Source organism: Heterocephalus glaber, unplaced genomic scaffold (genome assembly GCF_053883595.1).
Source record: "Heterocephalus glaber isolate CG9 unplaced genomic scaffold, H.glaber_assembly_v1.0 deba00001150, whole genome shotgun sequence".
Classification (NCBI taxonomy): domain Eukaryota; kingdom Metazoa; phylum Chordata; class Mammalia; order Rodentia; family Bathyergidae; genus Heterocephalus; species Heterocephalus glaber.
This window is the reverse complement of record NW_028258204.1, coordinates 887,997-908,500: the sequence shown is the minus strand read 5'-3', so window position 1 is coordinate 908,500 and position 20,504 is coordinate 887,997. Positions and strand designations below refer to the sequence as shown.

At 42.2% G+C, this 20,504-nt stretch overlaps 1 protein-coding gene across 4 annotated transcripts in view; it reads right to left on the bottom strand.

The window, feature by feature from the left end:
* The window catches only part of Wdfy4 (WDFY family member 4), a 287,946-nt gene that overhangs the window by 183,679 nt on the left and 83,763 nt on the right, over positions 1 to 20,504 (bottom strand). For all 4 annotated transcript variants that reach the window (XM_004874534.4, XM_087210586.1, XM_087210585.1 and 1 more), the window contains one exon: positions 5,948 to 6,041. In XM_004874534.4, the coding sequence (XP_004874591.2) occupies positions 5,948 to 6,041 (94 nt within the window). The remainder of the gene's footprint in view (positions 1 to 5,947; positions 6,042 to 20,504) is intronic.

The window sequence follows — 20,504 nt, the reverse complement described above, 5'->3', positions numbered from 1 at the left end:
GACCCAGACTCCCAAGAACACAGGCTGTCAATGCCAGAAGGGCAGAGAGCAGCTATGGTAGAGCCAGTGCCTGTGACATTGGCACAAGCTGGGCACAGAGAGTATGCCAAGGACTTCACAATCACATCCCCACCTATCCACAGGACCATATTGTCATACCCACTTTGCAGATGAGGTCACTGAGACTTGAAAACATCGCATCAGCATCCCAAGCTCATGTAACCAACGAGTGGTAGAGCTGACCATCCCCCAACCTAGGTCTTCCTTCTCTAAAGCCATGATGCTGACACTTCATTCTGTGTTCACTATAAGAGGAAGGAATTCAGGGTCTGAGGAGGGTCACAGACTGGTGGTTGATGGAACCCTTTAACTTTCTGGGTATCCTTTGGTTGTCTTGTTGGTTGGCTCCCCCTGGTTAACAGGAAATCTTTCTGCAGGACGTTTCCTTTCTGTTTGCAGGCCTCACCTGCCCCATTGTGACACCTGACCTCATTTCCATTATCTGTCTGACCAAGGCCTGTGGTCCAACAACTCAGAGAAGATAAAATTGAGGTGCAGACAGAGGAAGTGGTCTGCATAAGTCATTTAAGTAAAGACAGGAGAGGAACTCACAGAAAATTTGCCCGATAATTCAGCTAGAGCCCTGGGATCTGACTCTGATTCCCGTCCATCATTCCTTGACCCCGGTAGCTGGCTCTGACTCCTCCCCATTTCCAACCCACATTGGGTCTCCTCTATGTAAGAGGCTGCCCTGAGAAATCATCTGGATTTTTACTAGGATATGAAATTTTTAACCCAAAAGTAATAGAAATATTTGAGGGACAGGGCTCATTGGGAAAGCACATGGAAAACCAAGATGTTGGGGTGTCTGTTGTATTATAATCCAACAAAGCAAGGATATTTCTCTGCCAATTTCCTGGTTAGAGGAAATGTCTGTTTCCAAGCAGCCCTTATGTGATGCACCCGGGCTATTAGTGTCATCGATATTTAGTTACTTGAAACCCATATAATTAGTTCAATGTGTTTGAAATATAGCAGATTCCGGAAAATGGCTGGATTTTCCAAATTTAGGCACAGATGCGTTGACATCAGCGCATCTCCCACCTCTCCTTCCTGTGCCTTGGGCTACAGGAGTTTCCATGGCAAAGGCCTCTTTGCAGGTGGATGCCAGGCCCCAGTGGTGACTGGAGGGCAGACTGCGGACCCACATGGACTCTGCAATGCCCAGATCTGACCTGGTCACTGCTGTCTCAGGAAAGGTGGCCTGGGGTTTCAGGGGTCCAGACCTCCATCAGCACACACATCCACCACTCAGCAATGGCATCAACTCTATCAGTGGCTGCAAGTCCACAGCCTATGTCTGCAAAGCAGAAACACTGGTACCCACCTCTCAGGGTCTGCTAATGATGCAACTATGATTGCTGAGGAAGTACCCAGCCACTGATCAGGGAGATGGAGGGTTTAGCAAGTGCCCCAGCTGAGTGCCCAAGGCTCATCATCCTCAGAGCCCATCCTAGCTTCACAGAACCCTCCCAAGGACAACATAGGACAAGGACGCTGTCACCCCTATCCCACACCAGTGAAGAGGAAAAAGGCTGCAGGACTTTCCCAGGGCTCAGTGACTGCTGAGTGGCATGGCTGAGGTCTGACTGAGGTCTGACTGTCTTCAGAATCTGCTCTGCCCTTAGCGTGTTCACAAGGATGCCAACGATGATGATCGATAGTAACCTAATAAAACTCAGCTGTCTTAGCTTGGCATTCAAGGCCTTTCTCAATGTAGCCTCAGTACCCTTTCCAGCCCCACTCACTGCCTTTGCACTCACAGGGTCAGGCCCCGCTGAGCAAAGTCCCCAAACAGGCATCTTGGTCCACACGTCTGCATGTGGGCTTCTCCTCCCTCCTGCTCAATCTGATCTGGATGGACCTATCTTTTCCTTAAAGCCTCACTCACTCACAGACTGTCCCCAGCTTCTCTGTGACTTGCCCTTCCTTCTGCCATGTCCTAAAGCCCTGTGAGCCAACTCTGCTACAAGCATGAGGACACTGTCTTCCTCTGTCCCTCTTTCCTCTGAATGCTCCCCTCAGCCCCAGTCAGGACAGCAGGTGAGCTGAGCTCTGACTCCCCAGAGGCATCTGCAAGGCTTTCAGTTATTCACAAAAGCAACTCCAGTTGCTCATGGCTCCAGCACAGGCCAAGCCTCACCTGTGCCACCTGGATAGGGCCTCTGCCCTCTGAGTCACAGTTGTCACCCTGCAGCTGCTAAGCATGTGGGAAGGGAAAGCATCTGCTTCCCAGTGACTATGACCTTGCTGGGGCCAACTCTGCTCTAAGACCACTGAGCTACACTCCATTTTTGCCTCCTGCAGAGTACAATTTCTATCTTCCAGGTTTTAATAAGGATGAGAGTCCCAGATATAGAAAAACAGCTGGATTGTCTGTTTCCGAGAGCAGCTTGCAGTGCTGGCATTTTGGAGAGGGGGGAAAAAGAACCCAAAAAACACTGCCTGGCTGTGTACAGAGCTCCTACAACATAATCACTGTTCGAAATGAGCAAAAACAGGACAGTCGTAAGGTCATTTAAGTTTTGGCCTCTAAGATGACATTGTACCCCGGAAGCCCATTGCTTCTCATCCGAAAGGAGGGAGAGCTTCGAGTGATGGAGAGAGGGTGAAGAGAGCAGTGAGTGTCCAGCAGAGCGGAAGGCACTCGCCCTCATCCTCTTAGTAACACTGCCACCTACTGAGTCCCGTGCCCTTCCCGCACCCAGACCACACAGGCTCCCAGTCCACTTAGCTTCAGCATTTCTTCAGAGGTCTCATTTCTCATTTGATTTATTGTTCTACTTGCTATTATGAGGTTTTCCCCCACCCCTTTTAGAAATTAATTACTGTAATTATCCAACTTTTAATGGCTGCTGATTTGGCATCTGCAGAAAATATCTGAGAAAAATGCACCACTATATTTCATTTGCATATTTGAGAGACAAGGAGGGAGAGCCAGACTGTTCCTAAATTATCACTGTAACCTCAATGGAGAAAAGTGTTGCACCCAAGAGCATTCTTATTTGCATTCTTGATTTGTCCAGTTACTACTGTAGGATGAGCAAAGTGTAGAAGGCCTTTCCCACACAATGACTTCCAAGGAGTTTCCATGCATGTAAGAGACAGCAGGATGGAACACTGTCCATTGGTCCTATATCTCTTTGTTGGTTACCAGTGGACTTTTGCAGAGTTCATCCAGCAGTTCCACTGCCAAAACCATCTGAACCACCAGCTCAGGCAGTTGGACAACCTTGGGCTAAGGCAAAGGCACTAGAGCAGTGTGCAATGCCCAGCATGTGTGCCCCTCCATTCCAGGAGAGCTGCGAAGACCAACCAGATCTTCCCTTTACCTGCTGCAGAACCTTAGATAGCTATATGACTCTCCTGAGCCCTAGGTATCACCAGAATGCTTCAGAAGCAATATGGGCTTATCCCCAGCCTGGCTCCAGAATGCCAGAAGCTCCTGCCTCTGTGCCCTGGGAGCCCTGAGCAGCTGTGTCCCCAAAGAGCAACCTCTTGAGGCACAGGGACAGGCCAGATGGAGAGGGCCACAGAGAGGAGATTCAGGGCCCTGTGACAGTGCGAGCAGGCTCCAGATCCACGATCCAGCTGAGCTATGGCAACTGCCTCTCAGAGGTTCTGGCTCTGTGGGAGATGGAGCCTGTGTGGGCAGCCCACCCTGGCCAGGACCATATGGAGCTGAACCCATCCCTTCTGATTAACAGACTCGGGGAAACACAGCCACGGACTGCTCAACAACCAGACACATGCTGGGAAATCCATTGTTGGGCAATATCATTGTTGTGTGATCATCATAGAGGGTGCTTATAAAAAACCAAGATGGCTAGTATGTCACCAGGAAATATAATCTGGGGTCAGTGTCACAAAGGGGTCTGTCACTGACTGACATGTCCTTGTGCAGCCATGACTGCACTGGTGGGGTCATTGTTAACTTTTATCCCATCCCATTCCACCTGCTTCTCTTCCATGGCACCAGTGAAAATGGCCACTACGCATGTCCCTATACACTGGTGTCATGAACCTTGCCGTCACTCTCCAGCAGAGGAACAGAAAGCAGAACAGGAAGTCACTACAAGTCACGTGGCCACAGAACTAACCTAGGACTGTTTTATTTATTTATCTTTGATTCCAGGGATCAAACTCAGGACATTGCGCTTGTGAGGCAGGTGCTGGAACTACTAAGCTAAATCTCCAGCCCCTCTTAGGCCTGTTTTAACTCCTGTACCAAATACTACAGATTGTCCTCGGAGGGAACAGTTTTGGTCACCGCCATCTGGGCTTCACCTCTGCTCCACTTAAGGGTGTGATTAATAATGCTAAATAGTTGTCATTTCTCCCTAAAACATACAGCCTCTTTTTCAATCTTCTGTGCCTGCTAGAGATGCCAAGCCCAGGGAACAACCAGCAGGTGGGACCAGACTTAATATCAGCCCAACCAGAACCCTCAGAGTCATCCAAGTTATTGGAACCTATGTTTCTCCGTTGGTTAAGACAGAGACAAAAATATCCCCAACCAAGCAGCTGTGAGGACTGAGCACAGAGCAACAGCACCGAGCTTTGGCCAGGTACCTTGTGGCCACCCCTTTCATTGGTTTCCTATCCTTGCTGCTGATCACTGTGAAAAGCGCATTTTCCACACCTCCCTCAACTGGTCCCAGTCTCTCCCTCAGAGCTTCTAAGAGATGCGATCTTCAAGTTGAGATGACTCATTCAGATCCCATCTGTTCTGTTGTCACAACCACGACTCCCCCACACTGTCCCCGGCCCCGTTCCCACCTCCATGCCACGCTGCCTCTCTGCTGGGGTGTGCAGCCTCCTGTCAGCACAGAAGCCTGCCTCTCCTTGGTCCTTCTGTCTCCCCATTCCCTGTACCCCCGTCCCTTTGGGGACCACAATTCTGTCAGTTCTGTCTCTGAGCAGGTCCCCTGACTTCTGTCTCCACCCCTTTCTGCAGACCATCCAAACCCAGTGCCCACCATGCATGGCCTTGACTGTAGATACGGCTTCCCAACCACCACCCACTTCTACCCCACCACAGTCCCTATCAGACAGAGCTGTTTATCATGAAAACCCTATGCCTGCCATCCTCCCTCACTCCAGAGAACCTCATTACCCTGGGGACAAGGGCCCCTCCTGGGTGGCATCTCCTACCTGCTGCAGCTCCTTCCAGCTGGTTAATGGCTGCTCATGGCTCACTGCCCTGCCCCATCAAAATGGCTTCCTTGAACCGGGGATTTAGCTCAGTGGTGCCGCCGCCTGCCTCGCAAGCGCAAGGACCGGAGTTCAATCCCCCATACCAAAAAAAATAAAAGGCTTCCTTGACCTCTGCCCTTTCAGTCAAATTAGCCTCCCCACGTCCATCCCATCAGCCTCTCTCATCACTGTTTCCCCTTACTATTATCTGTGATTGTGCATTGATCTGTGTGCGTATTTATGTCACCTCCTGCAGTGTCCCCACCTCCCTGTCCCAGCCACAGACGCAGCCTCTGAAGACAGTCTGTGTCCCTCTGGTTAGTCCTGCACACCCGCCTGAGCACAAGGCCAAGTCTCAGCCAGGATCCATGGCCAGGGCCTGCTGGTGCTACCAGCACCAGATCTGTGCATAGCACTTGGCTACTCCTAAGTGTTGAGTCATTTTCATTCACATACTTCTCACCTGTTGCTTGTAGAAGATCACTTTACCAACAAAAGTGACCCACTTTAAATGGCCTTGGAAGGGTGGGCATAAATCAGTCAAGAGTCCCTGAAAGGGGTACCATCCAAGGTGCTCTGCTAACCCAAGTCCTGAGAGTGGAGGCAAAAAGAAAAAAAAAGAGTCTTCTGCCAGAGGAGCTTGAAAGATCAGCCATGGGACACGGGCAGAAGACGTGTGCCCATACAGTACCTGTGGGTGGTCTTCGTGGTACAGCAGGGGCAACAGCTTCACCATGATGCACACAATCCTGGGGTGCATGATCACAGCATCCCCTTCATCTGGCCTGTGGAGAGAGGGAGAGCAGGGGATCAGGAAGGACCTCTCTTGCCTCGGTGTCACAGCGTCTTCTGAGTCTTTCTTTCTGAACAGTTCATGACCTGCATTCTCAGTTCACCACATAATTACCTGGAGGACCCTGAGCTGACCCTTCTGAGCCCAATTTCCCCAGTTGTACAATGGAGGAGACTATGCCTCAGTTTCCTCTGGAGACACAGAGCAAGGCCTCAGTACTCTAAGGCATAGGACCCAGCACAGAGTCGAAGATTAGTGAAAGTCAGGTCCCTGGCCTCTTCCTTTCTGTCCAGGTGTGAGGGAGATCAGCAAGGTCTCACACACACGCACTCCTGGATGCCTTCATGGTGGTGAGCACAAAATAAATTAAAGAGCACATTAAAATATAGATAATAGGAAACAGTGAGATAGATCTTTTGCAAAAGGGAAGGGGACAGAGTGATGAAGGAAAGGGGAGAAAGGGGAGGGAAGGGGATAAAGAAAGAATTAACCTGTGTTATATACATGTGCCAACTCCATATGGTGAGTACAATCATCATGTACTGTAAACAGAGACTAATGAAAAAAAACCTGATGGAACTTCTGGGTCAGCTCTGAGGACTCTGAAAACAAATGGCTGCAGACAAAGACAACAAACTCGAAGAACCATAGAACTGGCAGTGACTTTCCCAGGCCTTCCCCTCCAGCATCCCCTGATGTGGACACACCGGGAGCCTGGAACCCAGAATTCTGCACCAGGTGCAGGTGGAAGAAGAGAGCTCCAAGACAGCCCACTACTTCTCATCCAGGGGACAAGAAGGAAACCCCTGATATGTCTTTGGTCATTCTCTCCCACCCCACCATGGTAACACCCATAGGAGCAGCAGAAATAGGCAGCTTCCAGGCAGGTTCCTGCTCCCCAGGCAGGGGATCTGTGTCACAAGAGCATAGGTGAAATTGCCTTCACTTTCTCCTCTCTCTGCTTTTGCAGCAGAGATAGATGCAGTGTAATGGAAGAGCAGAGAAATTAAATCCTCATCCAGCTTTTTAGACAAAGAAGGAAAAAGGAGACCCCAGGGAGTCAAAAAGTGTCAGTGAGAGGATGAAGAGGAGGCTGAGAACAGTGCAACCACTAAGTAGTACCTTCACCCCTGTGCTCAGTTCTGACTCTGTGTGCAGATCTCACCATAACAGGGATAAGCATTTCCCAAGACTGGTTACTGCACAAGGTGAGTGGGGAGTACAAGCTGTGATCAACATATCCAGTACATTTGTGATTTAAAATTTTTATTCCAGTAAAAGACACATTGCCATGACTCTCGCTCTAAACACTCCACTTCTCCTTGAATAAACTTATCCCATTGTTTATTTGCCACTGAAGCAGCTCTGGAACTCCTCTTTCAGGAGTGTCTTTAAGAGATATGATTAAAAATACAGGAAATGCTACTGCCAAGTGCCATCCAACAGAAAGGCAGACTCAAAAAAACATGATGGTGTGTCCTCACCTACCTTATTCACCAGATCTGGCACCATGTGACTTCTGGCTCTTCCCCAAAGTCAAAATGACTGTGAAAGGCAAACATTTTTAATCAGGAAACTGAAGCAGCCAGAACTAGACAACTAAAGACACTCAGGAAAGAGGACTTCTATACCTGCATTAGAAAGTGGCAAGGATGATGGGATAAATATGTTCAAAATGAGGAGTATATTGAAAGGGATTAATGGCAATGTGTCTTTTACTATAATGACTATTTTAAATTTAAATACTCATTACAGTTTTTGATCACAACTTATACTTCAAATCACCCTGCAAAGCCCTTGAAAATTGTCCTCACACTGTAACTATGGACTGCAGCAGATGGGGAGAAACCTAGGACCCAAACCAAGCTGGGGCAGTTGTCTGCTGAAACAAAACAATCAATATTCTCCATAAAAAGCTAACAAGAGTCAGAGCTAATCAGAGAACACCAAAATGTCCATAATGCAACCTAAATTTCTCAACATAGAATGAACCAGTAAATATCAATATTTCACACAGAAAAAAACTGTCTACAGATGCCAGTGCTGAGATAAAACTGACATTGGAACTTTCTGATAAAACCTTTAAAGCAGTTATTATTAACCAGACCCCATGAGGTAAGAATGAGCCCTTTTGAAATAAATGGAGAGACAAAAACTAAGTCAAGAAACAGACTCAATGAGAAAAATCAACTGTAAATTTAAGGACTAAAGAATACAGTGGCTGTTTTTTTTTTAAATCTCACTGAATTAGAACAATAGAAGAATGAAATGAAAAAGAAAAATCCATAAACTTGAAAACAGATCACTAGATATCGCTCAAACTACACAACAAGGAGGAAAAAGATTTTTAAAAATGCAGAGTCTCAAGGCCATTTGTCACAATATCAACACATCTAACTCTCTGGTTACTGGGGTCACAAAAAAGAGAAAGGAGAGATACAAAAGAAAAGTATACTTGCTGTGCAAGTAGAAGGACCCACGTTCGATCCCTGGTACCAAAAAAAAAAAGAAGAAGAAGAAGAAAAGTATAATTGGTAAATTTTTATACATTCTGTCATCAAATTCAATGAAATACGTAACCTTAAAGATGCAAGAAGCTTGGCAGAATCCAAACAAATAAACAAAGAAATTCCAGCCAGCCATATCATTGGTAAACTGATAAACTCAGAAACAAGAGGAAATTTTGAATGCAATCAGAGAAACACAACACACTGCAGACAGGGGAACAGGAGTTTGAATGACTGTAGATTTTCTCATGAGAAAGCACAGGTAAGAGAACAAGATTTTTAAAGTGCTCTAAGGAAACACACAGAATTAATTCCATACTATGTCAGTCAGCTTTGTATCATTGTGACAAAATACCTGGGAAAAACAACTTAGAGGAAGGCTTATTTTGGCTTACATGTTCAGAGGGACCCAATGAAGTCAATGGTAACCCGGCCCCTTTGCTTTTAGGCATAGAGCAAGGCAGAACATCATGGTGGAAGAATGTGATGGAGGAAAGTTGCTCACCTCATGGCAGCCAGGAAGCAGAGAGAAAGGGAGAAAGCCAGAGAGGGAGCAAGGGCCTGGGAACAAGATACACCCTTCCAAGGCACACCTCAGTGACTTACTACCTTCAATTGAGCCCCACCTCCTAATAGCACATTGAGCCATGAACAACTAATTAGTGGATTAACCCACTGATGAAATTAGAGCCTTGTTGGTGCAGTTATCTTTCCAGGCCCCACCTCTAAATGCTGCTGCATTGGGAGTCAAACCCTCAACACATGAGTGTTCGGGGGACATGACATATTTAAACCATAACATGTACGCAGCCATAATGAAGGCAAGATTAAAAAAAAAAAGAACATTCCCAGATGAAAACAGACAAGGAGATTTTCTTGCCATCAGACTCATTCTGAAAACAGTATTTTCAAAAGTTCTTTAGATGATAGGGAAATAATTATAAAAAGAAGCTTGGTACTTCAAGAGTGAAGAAAGAGCAACAGAAATGGTGAATATTTAGATACATGTATACACTATTTTTTTCCTCTTAAGTCATTAAATATACACATGATAGTTGAAGTACAAGTGTACTAAATGCCATACAGAAGATAGCATAGCACACACAAGGGTGAGTCAGGGCCCATGTAGAGAGAAGCTTCTTCTAATCCACTTGAAGGAGTAAATACTAACTCTACATAGACTGCTATTGGAATCCCTATTGTAAACACTATGAACACTAGGCAAAGAGAGCCAAAAATTCAATAGACAAATTCAAATGGAAAACTAGAATACACTTGGATGATCCACAAAAGATCAGGAAAAGAAAAACAAGGGAACAAAAGAGAGAGGGAAAAGAGAAAACCAAAAAAAGTAAGACAATTTGAACAGATGAATTATTACATTAAATAACTTATATATATTATAATGGAAAAATAAAGACCAAGTTATATGCCATCATTAAATATGACACAAATAGACTAAAGGGTTAAAAAATGTTATAGCGTGCTAACACTCATCAAAAATAGTTGTCATGGTTCTATTAATTTTTGAGAAAGAGGTTTCAGAATGAGGGAGATTAGCAGAAATAAACAAGCTATATTGCACAATGATGAAAGGAGATGTAACCTCCAAAATGTGTACACACTTCACATGACAGTGACAAAAATGCATAAAAACAGATATGACTGAAAGGATAAAAGTCCAAATCCCCACTGATAGCCAAAGACCTTGATGCTCTTTTACCATAATTGATGGTAATAACAAACAGAAAATCATCAAATATATTGAACTGAACAGCTCCATCAACCAACTGATGTAATTGACATTTATAGAATGCACCACACAACAACTGCAGAATGGACAGTCTTTTCAAGTAGTTCCCATGGGACATTTGTCAAAAGAGCCTATACATTGCATCCCAAAACAAACTGTGAAAGCTCTCATATAAATAAAATCATGTAAAGTATGTTTTCTCACCACTCAGAATTAAATTAAAAATAAATAACAGACAATTTTAAAAATCTTTAACTTGGAAATTAAACAACACATTTCTAAATAACTGTTGGAGGAAAGAGGAAGTTTCAAGAAAAACTTTAAAGTATTTGGAGTTTAAATTTTAAAAATACATAGAAACACTTGTGATATGTTGCTAAAGCAGTGCTGCCCAAAAATGTATAGGATTAAATGCTTTCATTACAAAAGAAAAAGGATTCAAATCAAAAACTTTAACTCTGCCCCAAAAATGCTGTTTTTAAAAGAGAAAATTAAACCCAAATGGAGAACACGCAATAAAGATGGCAAAAATCAATAAAATTAAAAACTGAAAAAATAGAGAAAATAACTGAAGTAAAATTTAAAGGGCTTGTGCAGAAAGAAGCCAGCCTCTAAAGGTCACACCTTCTTTGAAAAGGTTTTAAAAGTTGGAGAATCACTAGCTCAGCTAACAAAAAATGGGAGACAACACAAATGATCAATATCAGGAATGACAGGCAGAACACTACTATAGGTGCCCCAGACATTGCAAGGACACTAAGAAAACACTGTGAATCCTTTGTGCACATAAATTTGATAACTTAGATGAAATGTAGCAACTCCTTCAAAGCCACAAACTACCAAAACTCAAGCAAGAAGAAATAAATAACCTGAATAATTTATAGCTATTACAAAAACTGAATATGTAGTTAAAAACCTTCCCATAAAAACCTCCAGGCTAAGTGTTTTCCCTAGTGAATTCTACCTTCCATTTTAAAGAGAAAGAATTCCAATTCTATAGAACTTCTTTTAAAAATACAAGAGAAGGGAACACTTCCTAATTAATTTCATGATGCCATAATTATCCTGATTTCAAAAGCAGAAAAAGACAGTACAAGAAAATTACATTCCAATATCCCTTTTTCATATACAGGTGAAAAATGCTCAATAAGCTATAAGCAAACCAAATCAAGATATGCATATAAAAGACATTAGTGCCATTTTGGCTTATCTTACAGATGCAAGGCAGGTTGAATATTCAAAATTCAGTCTATGTAATCTGTCATACTAATAAAGTAAACAAAAAATCACATGATCATATCATTTAATAGAGACAAAACATTTGACAGATTCAACATCTGTTCATGATAAAAGCTTTCAGTGAATTAGAAGGAATTATTCATAAGCTGATAGTAGACATCTGTTTAAAAACCCATAGCTGATATCATATTTGAGGGGAAAAGACTGAAGATTTTCTTCCTAAGATCAAGAACAAGATAAAGATATCCACCCTCTCCTTTTCTATTCAACATTTAACTGGAACATACAGATTGGAAAAAAATGTATAAAACTGTCACTAGTCACAGACAATACAATTACCTACATAGAAGATCCCAAGGAAACTATGTTTTAAAAAGCTAACCAAATTCCGAAACCTAATAATTGAATTTAGCAAAGTATATAAACACATAATGAATTTAGTTAAAAAACATAGTTCCCATGTAAAAATTGATTACATTCCTATATACTAGAAGTGAAAAATTAGAAACAAAACAATTTAAATAACAGTTGGAATTATGCTCAAAGAAAGATGAAGTACTTGGGTGTAAACCTAAGAAAACACATGCAGCATCTCTATACTAAATACAACACTCCCAGTCACAGGGAACCCGCCCCATCCAGCCCACACCCCTGGCAGTCATCCGCTTAGCTGCGAGGGCACCTGCAGCAGCCCACCACCACCACCACCCCCACTCCTCTGGCCTCTTGGCTGTACCACCATCTGGTTCCACACTACAAAGACACAGGAGACAACGGACAATCAGACAACCATACTGGGTAAGATGGAGGGATCATCACCTCCCATAGGAACCAGAACTATCTTCAAGGGAAGGGCAGCTAGAATCTGCAGTACAACCCTGCAGAGTTCAATCCTACAGGAGGACAGGGAGCTCAGCTTGGAACTTGCAGCCAGATATCTGCCTGAATCTCACGGGTCTGCAACTGGCATGCTAAAACTCATTGACTTATATCTGCATACTGCTACTCATGTTGTCTATTATGACAGCAGAGACATACCCAGAAGGAGGCCCTTCATTTTCATTTTTATTTTTTATTTCCAAAATTAGTATTATTGGTTTGTTTTTTCTCCTCTTATCTTTAATTTTTTTCCTACTCTTTGCAAATTTTTGTATTTCTGTTCTTTTTTTTCTTCTTTATTTTCTCTTTCCTTTCTCTGTCTCTTGCACTCACTCGCTTGCTGTCCCACATTGTTCATCTCCCTTTTTGTTCCTGTTCTGGCCCTCATTTGGATTTCTTCTTTATTTTTCTATTATTCTCTTTTTTCTCTCACCTGTGTCCTCTGGCCTCATTGCTAACCTTCTCCTATCCTTCTATCTACCTATCCCTCCCTCCCAACTCCTTCTAACTCCCCATCCTGAAGGGTAAAGTTGTTATATTGAAGAGTTTATTCACTATAACATATGTTGGGTTGGTCCTTGATTTTGATTTAATTCACCCAGTTAAAGGTGATGGATTAATAACTACCACAAAATGTAATTTTCTAAGATGTACTTGATACTATGGTGTTGCTGATTGTACCACTTCAGCTAAGGTGTTGTTATTGATCTAGTCAGTGGTTCTTCCTGGTATAATGAAAATGAGATAGTCTCAGAGTCTTTAGAGACTCAAAACTTAAAAACCAGCTATATCTGGAAAACAACTCTGAGAAGCAATCATCCCATAAGGGTTCTAATTACAAGCAACAAAGATACTTACAACAAGCAATTTCAAATTATCAACCCAGGAGTTAAACTATGGACAGTACCAAAAACAAAAATGAGAAGACATTTAAGCAAGGCACAAACCCAGACTTCCATCCTACCAAGGGTAAACCCCAGGGGAAATGAGGTGGAAAAGTCTGATAATCAACCACCTGGACACCCTGAATTGATAGCACAAGAAGTAACAAAATAGATGAACAAGGCTCTAGAAAACGTTAAACCAGAAATAATCTCCCAGATATCTACAGAGATGGTGAGCAGAGTGAAAGACATGATTAGAGGATCTACAATAGAAACAAATAAAAAAAATAGATGAGCTCAGAAACATGCTGGAAGCCATGAATGCCCAGCATAAGAAAGAAATGGAAACCATGACTTCCCAACATAAGAAAGAAATGGAATCCATGAAACAGATTCAAACAGATATTCAGGAGATTAAAAACTCCATGGAAAGTATCCACAGCAGATTAAGGGAATCTGAAGATAGAATATCAGATATATGAGACAGAATCTCAGTTAAGGACCATGAAAACAGAGATTTCTTAAAAATAGTAAGGGACCATAAGAAATCAATCCAGCAGCTGCAAGATGATGCAAAGAAGAATAACATAAGACAGATAGGAGTCCATGAAAAAACAGGAGAAAGTACATTTGACATAAACAAACTGTTCACAGAAGTAAAAGTGGAAAACTTCCCAGACAGAGGTAGAGAATTGGACATACAGAAAAGTGAGGCATATAAAACTGCAAATAGCGACACATGCCGAATCAGCCTGCTGCAGACAGGCAGGTCTGTGCATGCCCTACCGAGGTCCGGAGTCACGCAGAAGATGCCGAATCACCTCACAGCAGACAGGCAGTTCTGCCCACACCCTACCGAGGTCCCCAGTTGCTCGGAACACACGCTGAATCACCCTGCTGCAGACAGGCAGCTCTGTGCATGCCCTACCGAGGTCCTGAGTCATGTAGAAGACACCAAATCACCCCGCTGCAGACAGCCAGCCACCTGATTCCACACTACAAAGATGCAGAGGACACCAGACCACCAGACCAAGGTACTGAGTCCCACTGTTCCCAGGTCAGAGGTAGGGGCTTCTGAGCCATCGTCCCACTGCTCCTGATCCAGGGGAAGGGGTTTTGTGCTATCTTCTGTCCCGCTGCTCCTAGCCCAGAGGAAGAGGCTTCTGGGCCACCATCCCTCCCACCACTCCCAGCCCAGAGGGAGGGGCTTCTGAGCCACCATCCCACTGTTTCTGGTCCAGAGGAAGGGGTTTCCCGGCCACCATTCCTCCCGCTGCTCCCAGCCCACAGGAAAGGGCTTTTGGGTCAGCACCCCTACCGCTGCTCCTGGCCCCTGGCCCACCTCACCCAGCTCAGAGGAGGTAATCCGTGCAGGCGCTAACAGCCCCCGCCCCAGTTGAAATGAGAAAACATGTAAATAAGTCTCAAAACCAGACTTCCAGATCACCTACAGCAACCCCAAAGAGAAATGAGATGGAACACTCTGATACTCAACCACCTGGACCCACTGAACTGGCAACAAAAGGGGATCTGGAAAAAATGAAATCAGAAATAATTTCTCAGATAACAGGAGAAATTGTGCCCCTAGTGCAAGACATGATTAATAAATCTAGAGAGGAGCTGAGGAACATGATGGAATCTCAACATAAGAAACAAATGGAATCCATAAAACAGATGCAAATAGATTTCCAGGACAGGAAAAACTCCATTGAAAGTCTACACAGCAGAATGAGACAATGTGAGGACAGAATTTCAGATATAGAAGATAAGATTGCAATTAGTGACCAGGAAAAGAAAAATTGCTTCAAAATTATAAGGGAACATGAGAAATCAATCCAGCAGCTGCTAGATGATGCAAAAAAGAATAACATAAGACTGATTGGGCTCAATGAAGAAACAGGAGAGAGTGCAGATGACATAAAAAATCTCTTCACAGAAATAATGGCAGAAAACTTCCCAAGCAGAGGAAAAGAGCTTGACATACAGATAAGTGAGGCATATAGGACTCCAAATAGCCTTGATCAAAAATAATCTACACATAGGCATATAATTGTTAAGATTCCAGAAACACAACAGAAGAACAAAGTTCTACAAGCAGTCAGAGAAAAGAAACAAATCACATACAAAGGAAAGCCCAGCAGAATCACAGCAGACTTCTCAACACAAACCATCAAGGCAAGAAGAGCTTGGAGTGACATATTCCAAGCCCTAAAAGAAAACAGCCTCCAACCCAGATTGATGTACCCTGCAAAGCTATCTTTCAAAATGGATGGAGAAATAAGATACTTTCATGACAAAGAGCACCTTAGGAACTTTGTGAATACCAAACCAGCACTCCAAAGAATTTTACACAATAGCCTAGGAACAGACATTGAGGATCACAACCCCAGGAAGCAAAGCAGAATGAACCCATCTGGCATGACAAGAAATTAAATGGAAAGGGGGAGAACCCAACAAAAAGAAAAACTCATGGCAATGACAAGCCAATACGTTTCAGTTATAACCATCAACGTTAATGGTCTTAATTCATCAGTCAAAAGAAATAGACTGGCAGAATGGGTCAAGAAGCAAAATCCAACAATATGCTGCAGACAAGAAACACACTTAATTCTAAAGGAAACTCATAGACTGAAAGTTAAAGGGTGGAAAACAATACTGCATGCAACAGGAACACAAAAAAAAGCAGGAGGAGCTCTCCTCTTTGCAGATCAAGCAGATTTCAAACCAACACTGATTAAGAGAGACGAAGAAGGACACTACATCCTTGTAAAGGGAAGAATCCAAGAGGAAGAGATGACAATCATAAATATCTATGCACCAAACACTAGTGCACCCAACTATATAAAACAAATACTAACAGACATGAAAAGTCATATATGCACTAATACAATTGTAGTGGGGGACCTCAACACCCCACTGTCACAAATAGATAGATCAACTAGACTAAAAATAAGTACTGAAATACTAGAACTCAATTGAACTCTTGAACGAATGAACTTAACAGATGTTTACAGAGTCTTCCACCCCACAAAATCAGAATACACATTCTTCTCAGCTGCACATGGGTCATTCTCCAAAATAAACCACATACTCACACATAGAACATGTTTAAGTAAGTGCAAAGGAATTGAAGTTATCCCCTGTATATTATCAGACCAGAGTGCCATGAAATTGGAGATCCATAGCAAAAGAAACTCAAAAAATTTCATAAACACGTGGAAATTGAACAACACACTTCTGAAAAACCAATGGGTCACAGAGGAAATTAAAGAAGAAATCAGACAGTTCCTTCAATTAAATGACAATGACAATACAACATATCAGAATCTATGGGACACAATGAAAGCAGTCTTATGAGGGAAATTCATAGCAGTGAATACGCATATTAGGAAAACAGAACGAGCCCAATTAAACAACCTGATGCTGAACCTCAAGCTTCTAGAAAAAGAAGAGCAGGACAACCCCAAAGCTCATACAAGGGAGGAAATTATAAAGATCAGAGGAGAAATCAATGCAATGGAGACTAAGAGAATGATACAAAAAAATCAATGAAGCCAAGAGTTAGTTCTTTGAAAGAATCAACAAATTTGACAAACCTTTAGCCAACCTTGTCAGAAAAAGGAAAGAAAAGGTGCAAATCCATACAATTAGGAATGAAAAGGGTGAAATTACAACACACCCAGCAGAAATCCAGAGGATCATCAATACCTACTTCCAGAACCTATACGCCAATAAGATGGACAACACAGAAGAAATGGAGATTCCTAGATACATATGAATTACCAAAGTTGAACGATGAAGACCTAAAAATTCTGAACAACCCAATATCAACCATTGAAATTGAAAAGGTAATTAAAAACTTATCAACTAAGAAAAGCCCGGGCCCTGATGGCTTCACTGCTGAATTCTACAACAAATTTAGAGAGGAACTGCTGCCACTACTCTTTAAACTCTTCAGTGAAATTGAAAGGGAAGCAATACTCCCAAATTCATTCTGGGAAGCAAGCATCACCTTGATCCCCAAAGCAGAGAAAGGCCCAACTGAAAAGGAGAACTGTAGGCCACTCTCACTAATGAACATAGATGCAAAAATCCTTAATAAGATAATGGCAAACAGAATGCAGAAGATCATCAAGAAGATCATACACCCTGATCAAGTGGGATTCATCCCAGGGATGCAGGGATGGTTCAATATATGAAAATCAATTAATGTAATACACTATATCAAAAGAGCCAAGGACAAAAACCATATGATTATCTCCATAGGTGCAGAAAAAGCATTTGACAAAATCCAACACATATTTATGACAAAAACTCTACAAAAAATTGGAATAGATGGTCTCTACCTCAAACTGATAGAAGCCATCTATGAAAAATCAACAGCCAATATCATACTAAATGGTCAAAAACTGAAATCCTTCACACTAAAATCAGGAACAAGACAAGGATGTCCACTATCACCACTCTTGTTCAATATAGTTCTGGAAACATTAGGCACTGCAATTAGACAACAGAAAGAAATAAAAGGAATAAAGATAGTTAATGAAGAAGTCAAATTGTCATTCTTTGCAGATGACATGATATTCTATGTAGAAGACCCCAAGAACTCCACCAAAAGTCTTCTAGACTTAATAACCAAATTCAGTCAAGTAGCTGGTTACAAGCTCAACACACAGAAATCAATAGCTTTCCTCTACACCAATGACAGACTCACTGAGAGAGAAATAGGGCAAATAATTCCTTTCACAATAGCATCCAAAAAACTGAAATACCTAGGAATCATCCTAACAAAAGAAATCAAAGACCTCTTCTCTGAAAACTATGGCACTCTGAAAAGAGAGATTGAAGATAATATCAGAAAATGGACAGACATCCCCTGCTCCTGGGTAGGAAGGATAAATATAGTGAAAATGGCCATACTTCCAAAACTGCTATATAGATTCAATCCAATCCCAATTGAGATCCCAGCAGCATACTTCATAGACCTCGAGAAAACAATCCAAAAATTCGTTTGGAACAAGAAGAGACCCAGAACAGCAAAAGCAATTCTAGGTAACAGAGACATGGCAGGGGGTATCACAATCCCCAACCTGCAACTCTACTACAAAGCTACTGTGATAAAAACAGCATGGTACTGCCAAAGAAACAGACCTGAGGACCAGTGGAATAAATTAGAAGATGCAGAAACAATGCCAGACACACTCAGCCATCTTATCTTTGACAAAGGAGCCAAACACCCTCACTGGAGGAAAGATAGCCTCTTTAATAAATGGTGCTGGAAAAATTGGGCTTCAACTTGCCAAAAATTAAAACTAGACCTATATCTCTCACCATGCACTAAACTAAAATCAAAATGGATTAAAGATCTAAATATTAAAATAGAAACTCTGAACCAGTTGCAACAGAGGTGAGGTAGAACCCTTGAAGACATCAGTGTAGGAAAAGATTTTATGAACAAAACCTCAGTTGCCCATGAACTAGCACAAACAATCAACAAATGGGATCTCTTCTTATTAAAAGGCTTCTGCACAGCAAGAGAAACCACCAACAGTGTGAAGAGACAACCAACAATGTGGGAAAAAATCTTCATCTGTTCTTCCTCAGACAAAGGTCTACTATTTCGAATCTATAAAGAACTTAAAAAGATCAGACCTCCCAAATTTAAAGACCCAATCCAAAAATGGGCATCTGAAATGAACAGACATTTCTCAGACAAAGAAGGAGAAATAGCAAATAAATACATGAAAAAATGTTCAACGTCACTGGTCATTCGAGAGATGCAAATGAAAACAAGGCTGAGATTCCACTTCACTCCAGAAAAAATGGCTGCTATCATGAAACCAACCAATAACAAATGCTGGTGGGGCTGTGGGGAAAGAGGAACCCTGCTCCACTGCTGGTGGAAGTGTAGACTGGTGCAACCACTGTGGACATCACTATGGAGATACCTCAAAGAACTAGGACTGGAAATCCCATTTGACCCCGCTATTCCACTGCTGGGGATCTTCCCCAAAGAATTAAAAGAATCACACCACAGTGATATATGTGCACCCATGTTCATAGCAGCACAGTATGTAATAGCTAAAACTTTGAAACAGCCCAAATGCTCATCAACTGGTGACTGGATTAAGAAAATGTGGGTTTTTAATAAAATGGAGTACTATTCAGCCATAAAAAATGAGAAATTAGAGACATTTATAGCTAAGTGGATGCACATTGAGGCCATACTCTTAAGTGAAATAAATAGGACACACATGTGTAAATACCAAATAGTTTCTCTGGTGTGAGAAACTGAAAGTGTAAATAAGGACTACATGTATAATAGGTAATGTGAAATAGGAAGAAAAGGAGCAAAGGGGAAGGAAGTGGGAGAGCTAGAGGAAAGGATAGAAGGGAATGGGATTAATATGAGAAAATGGAAAAATAGGAACAAAATCTTTGTAAATAGGGAGGACTGAAGGGGTTGAAGGGAGGGCTGGGCAAGGGTTAAAAATAAGAACCAAGAGAGACTATGTAAAGGTGCAAATTTCCAATGATGAATGTCATTATATTGTATACCTAAAATGTACCAATGATTAGAATGAATAATCGATAATGTAAAATAGGAAGAAAAGGTCCAAAGGGGTGGGGTAGTAGGAGGGCCAGGGGAAAGGAAAGAAGGGAAAGGAAAAATAATGAGAAATGGAAATAAATTCTTTGTAAATAGGGAAGGGTGGAGGGCATAAATAGAGGGCTAGGAATGGGGAAAAAATAAGAACCAAGATGCATTATGTAAAGGTACAATTCCCAATGAGAAATGTAACTGTGTTGTATGCCTACAATGTACCAATAAAAGAATTTAATACAAAAAAAAACTCCACCTAGCCATGATCAAAAATATATATACATCTAGACCTATATTAGTCAAGATCCCTGAAACCCAACAGAAGAACAAAATCCTACAAGCAGTTAGAGAAAAGAAACAAATCACCTACAAAGGAAAGCCCATCAGAATCACAGCAGACTTCTCAACACAAACCCTCAACTCAAGGAGAGCCTGAAGTATTTCAAGCTCTAAAAGAAAATAACTTCCACCCTACACTGTTGTATCCTGCAAAATCATCTTTCAAAATTGATGGGGAAATTAAATACTTCCATGACAAAGAACACGTGAGAAATTTCACAAACACCAAAGCAGCACTACAAGCAATTCT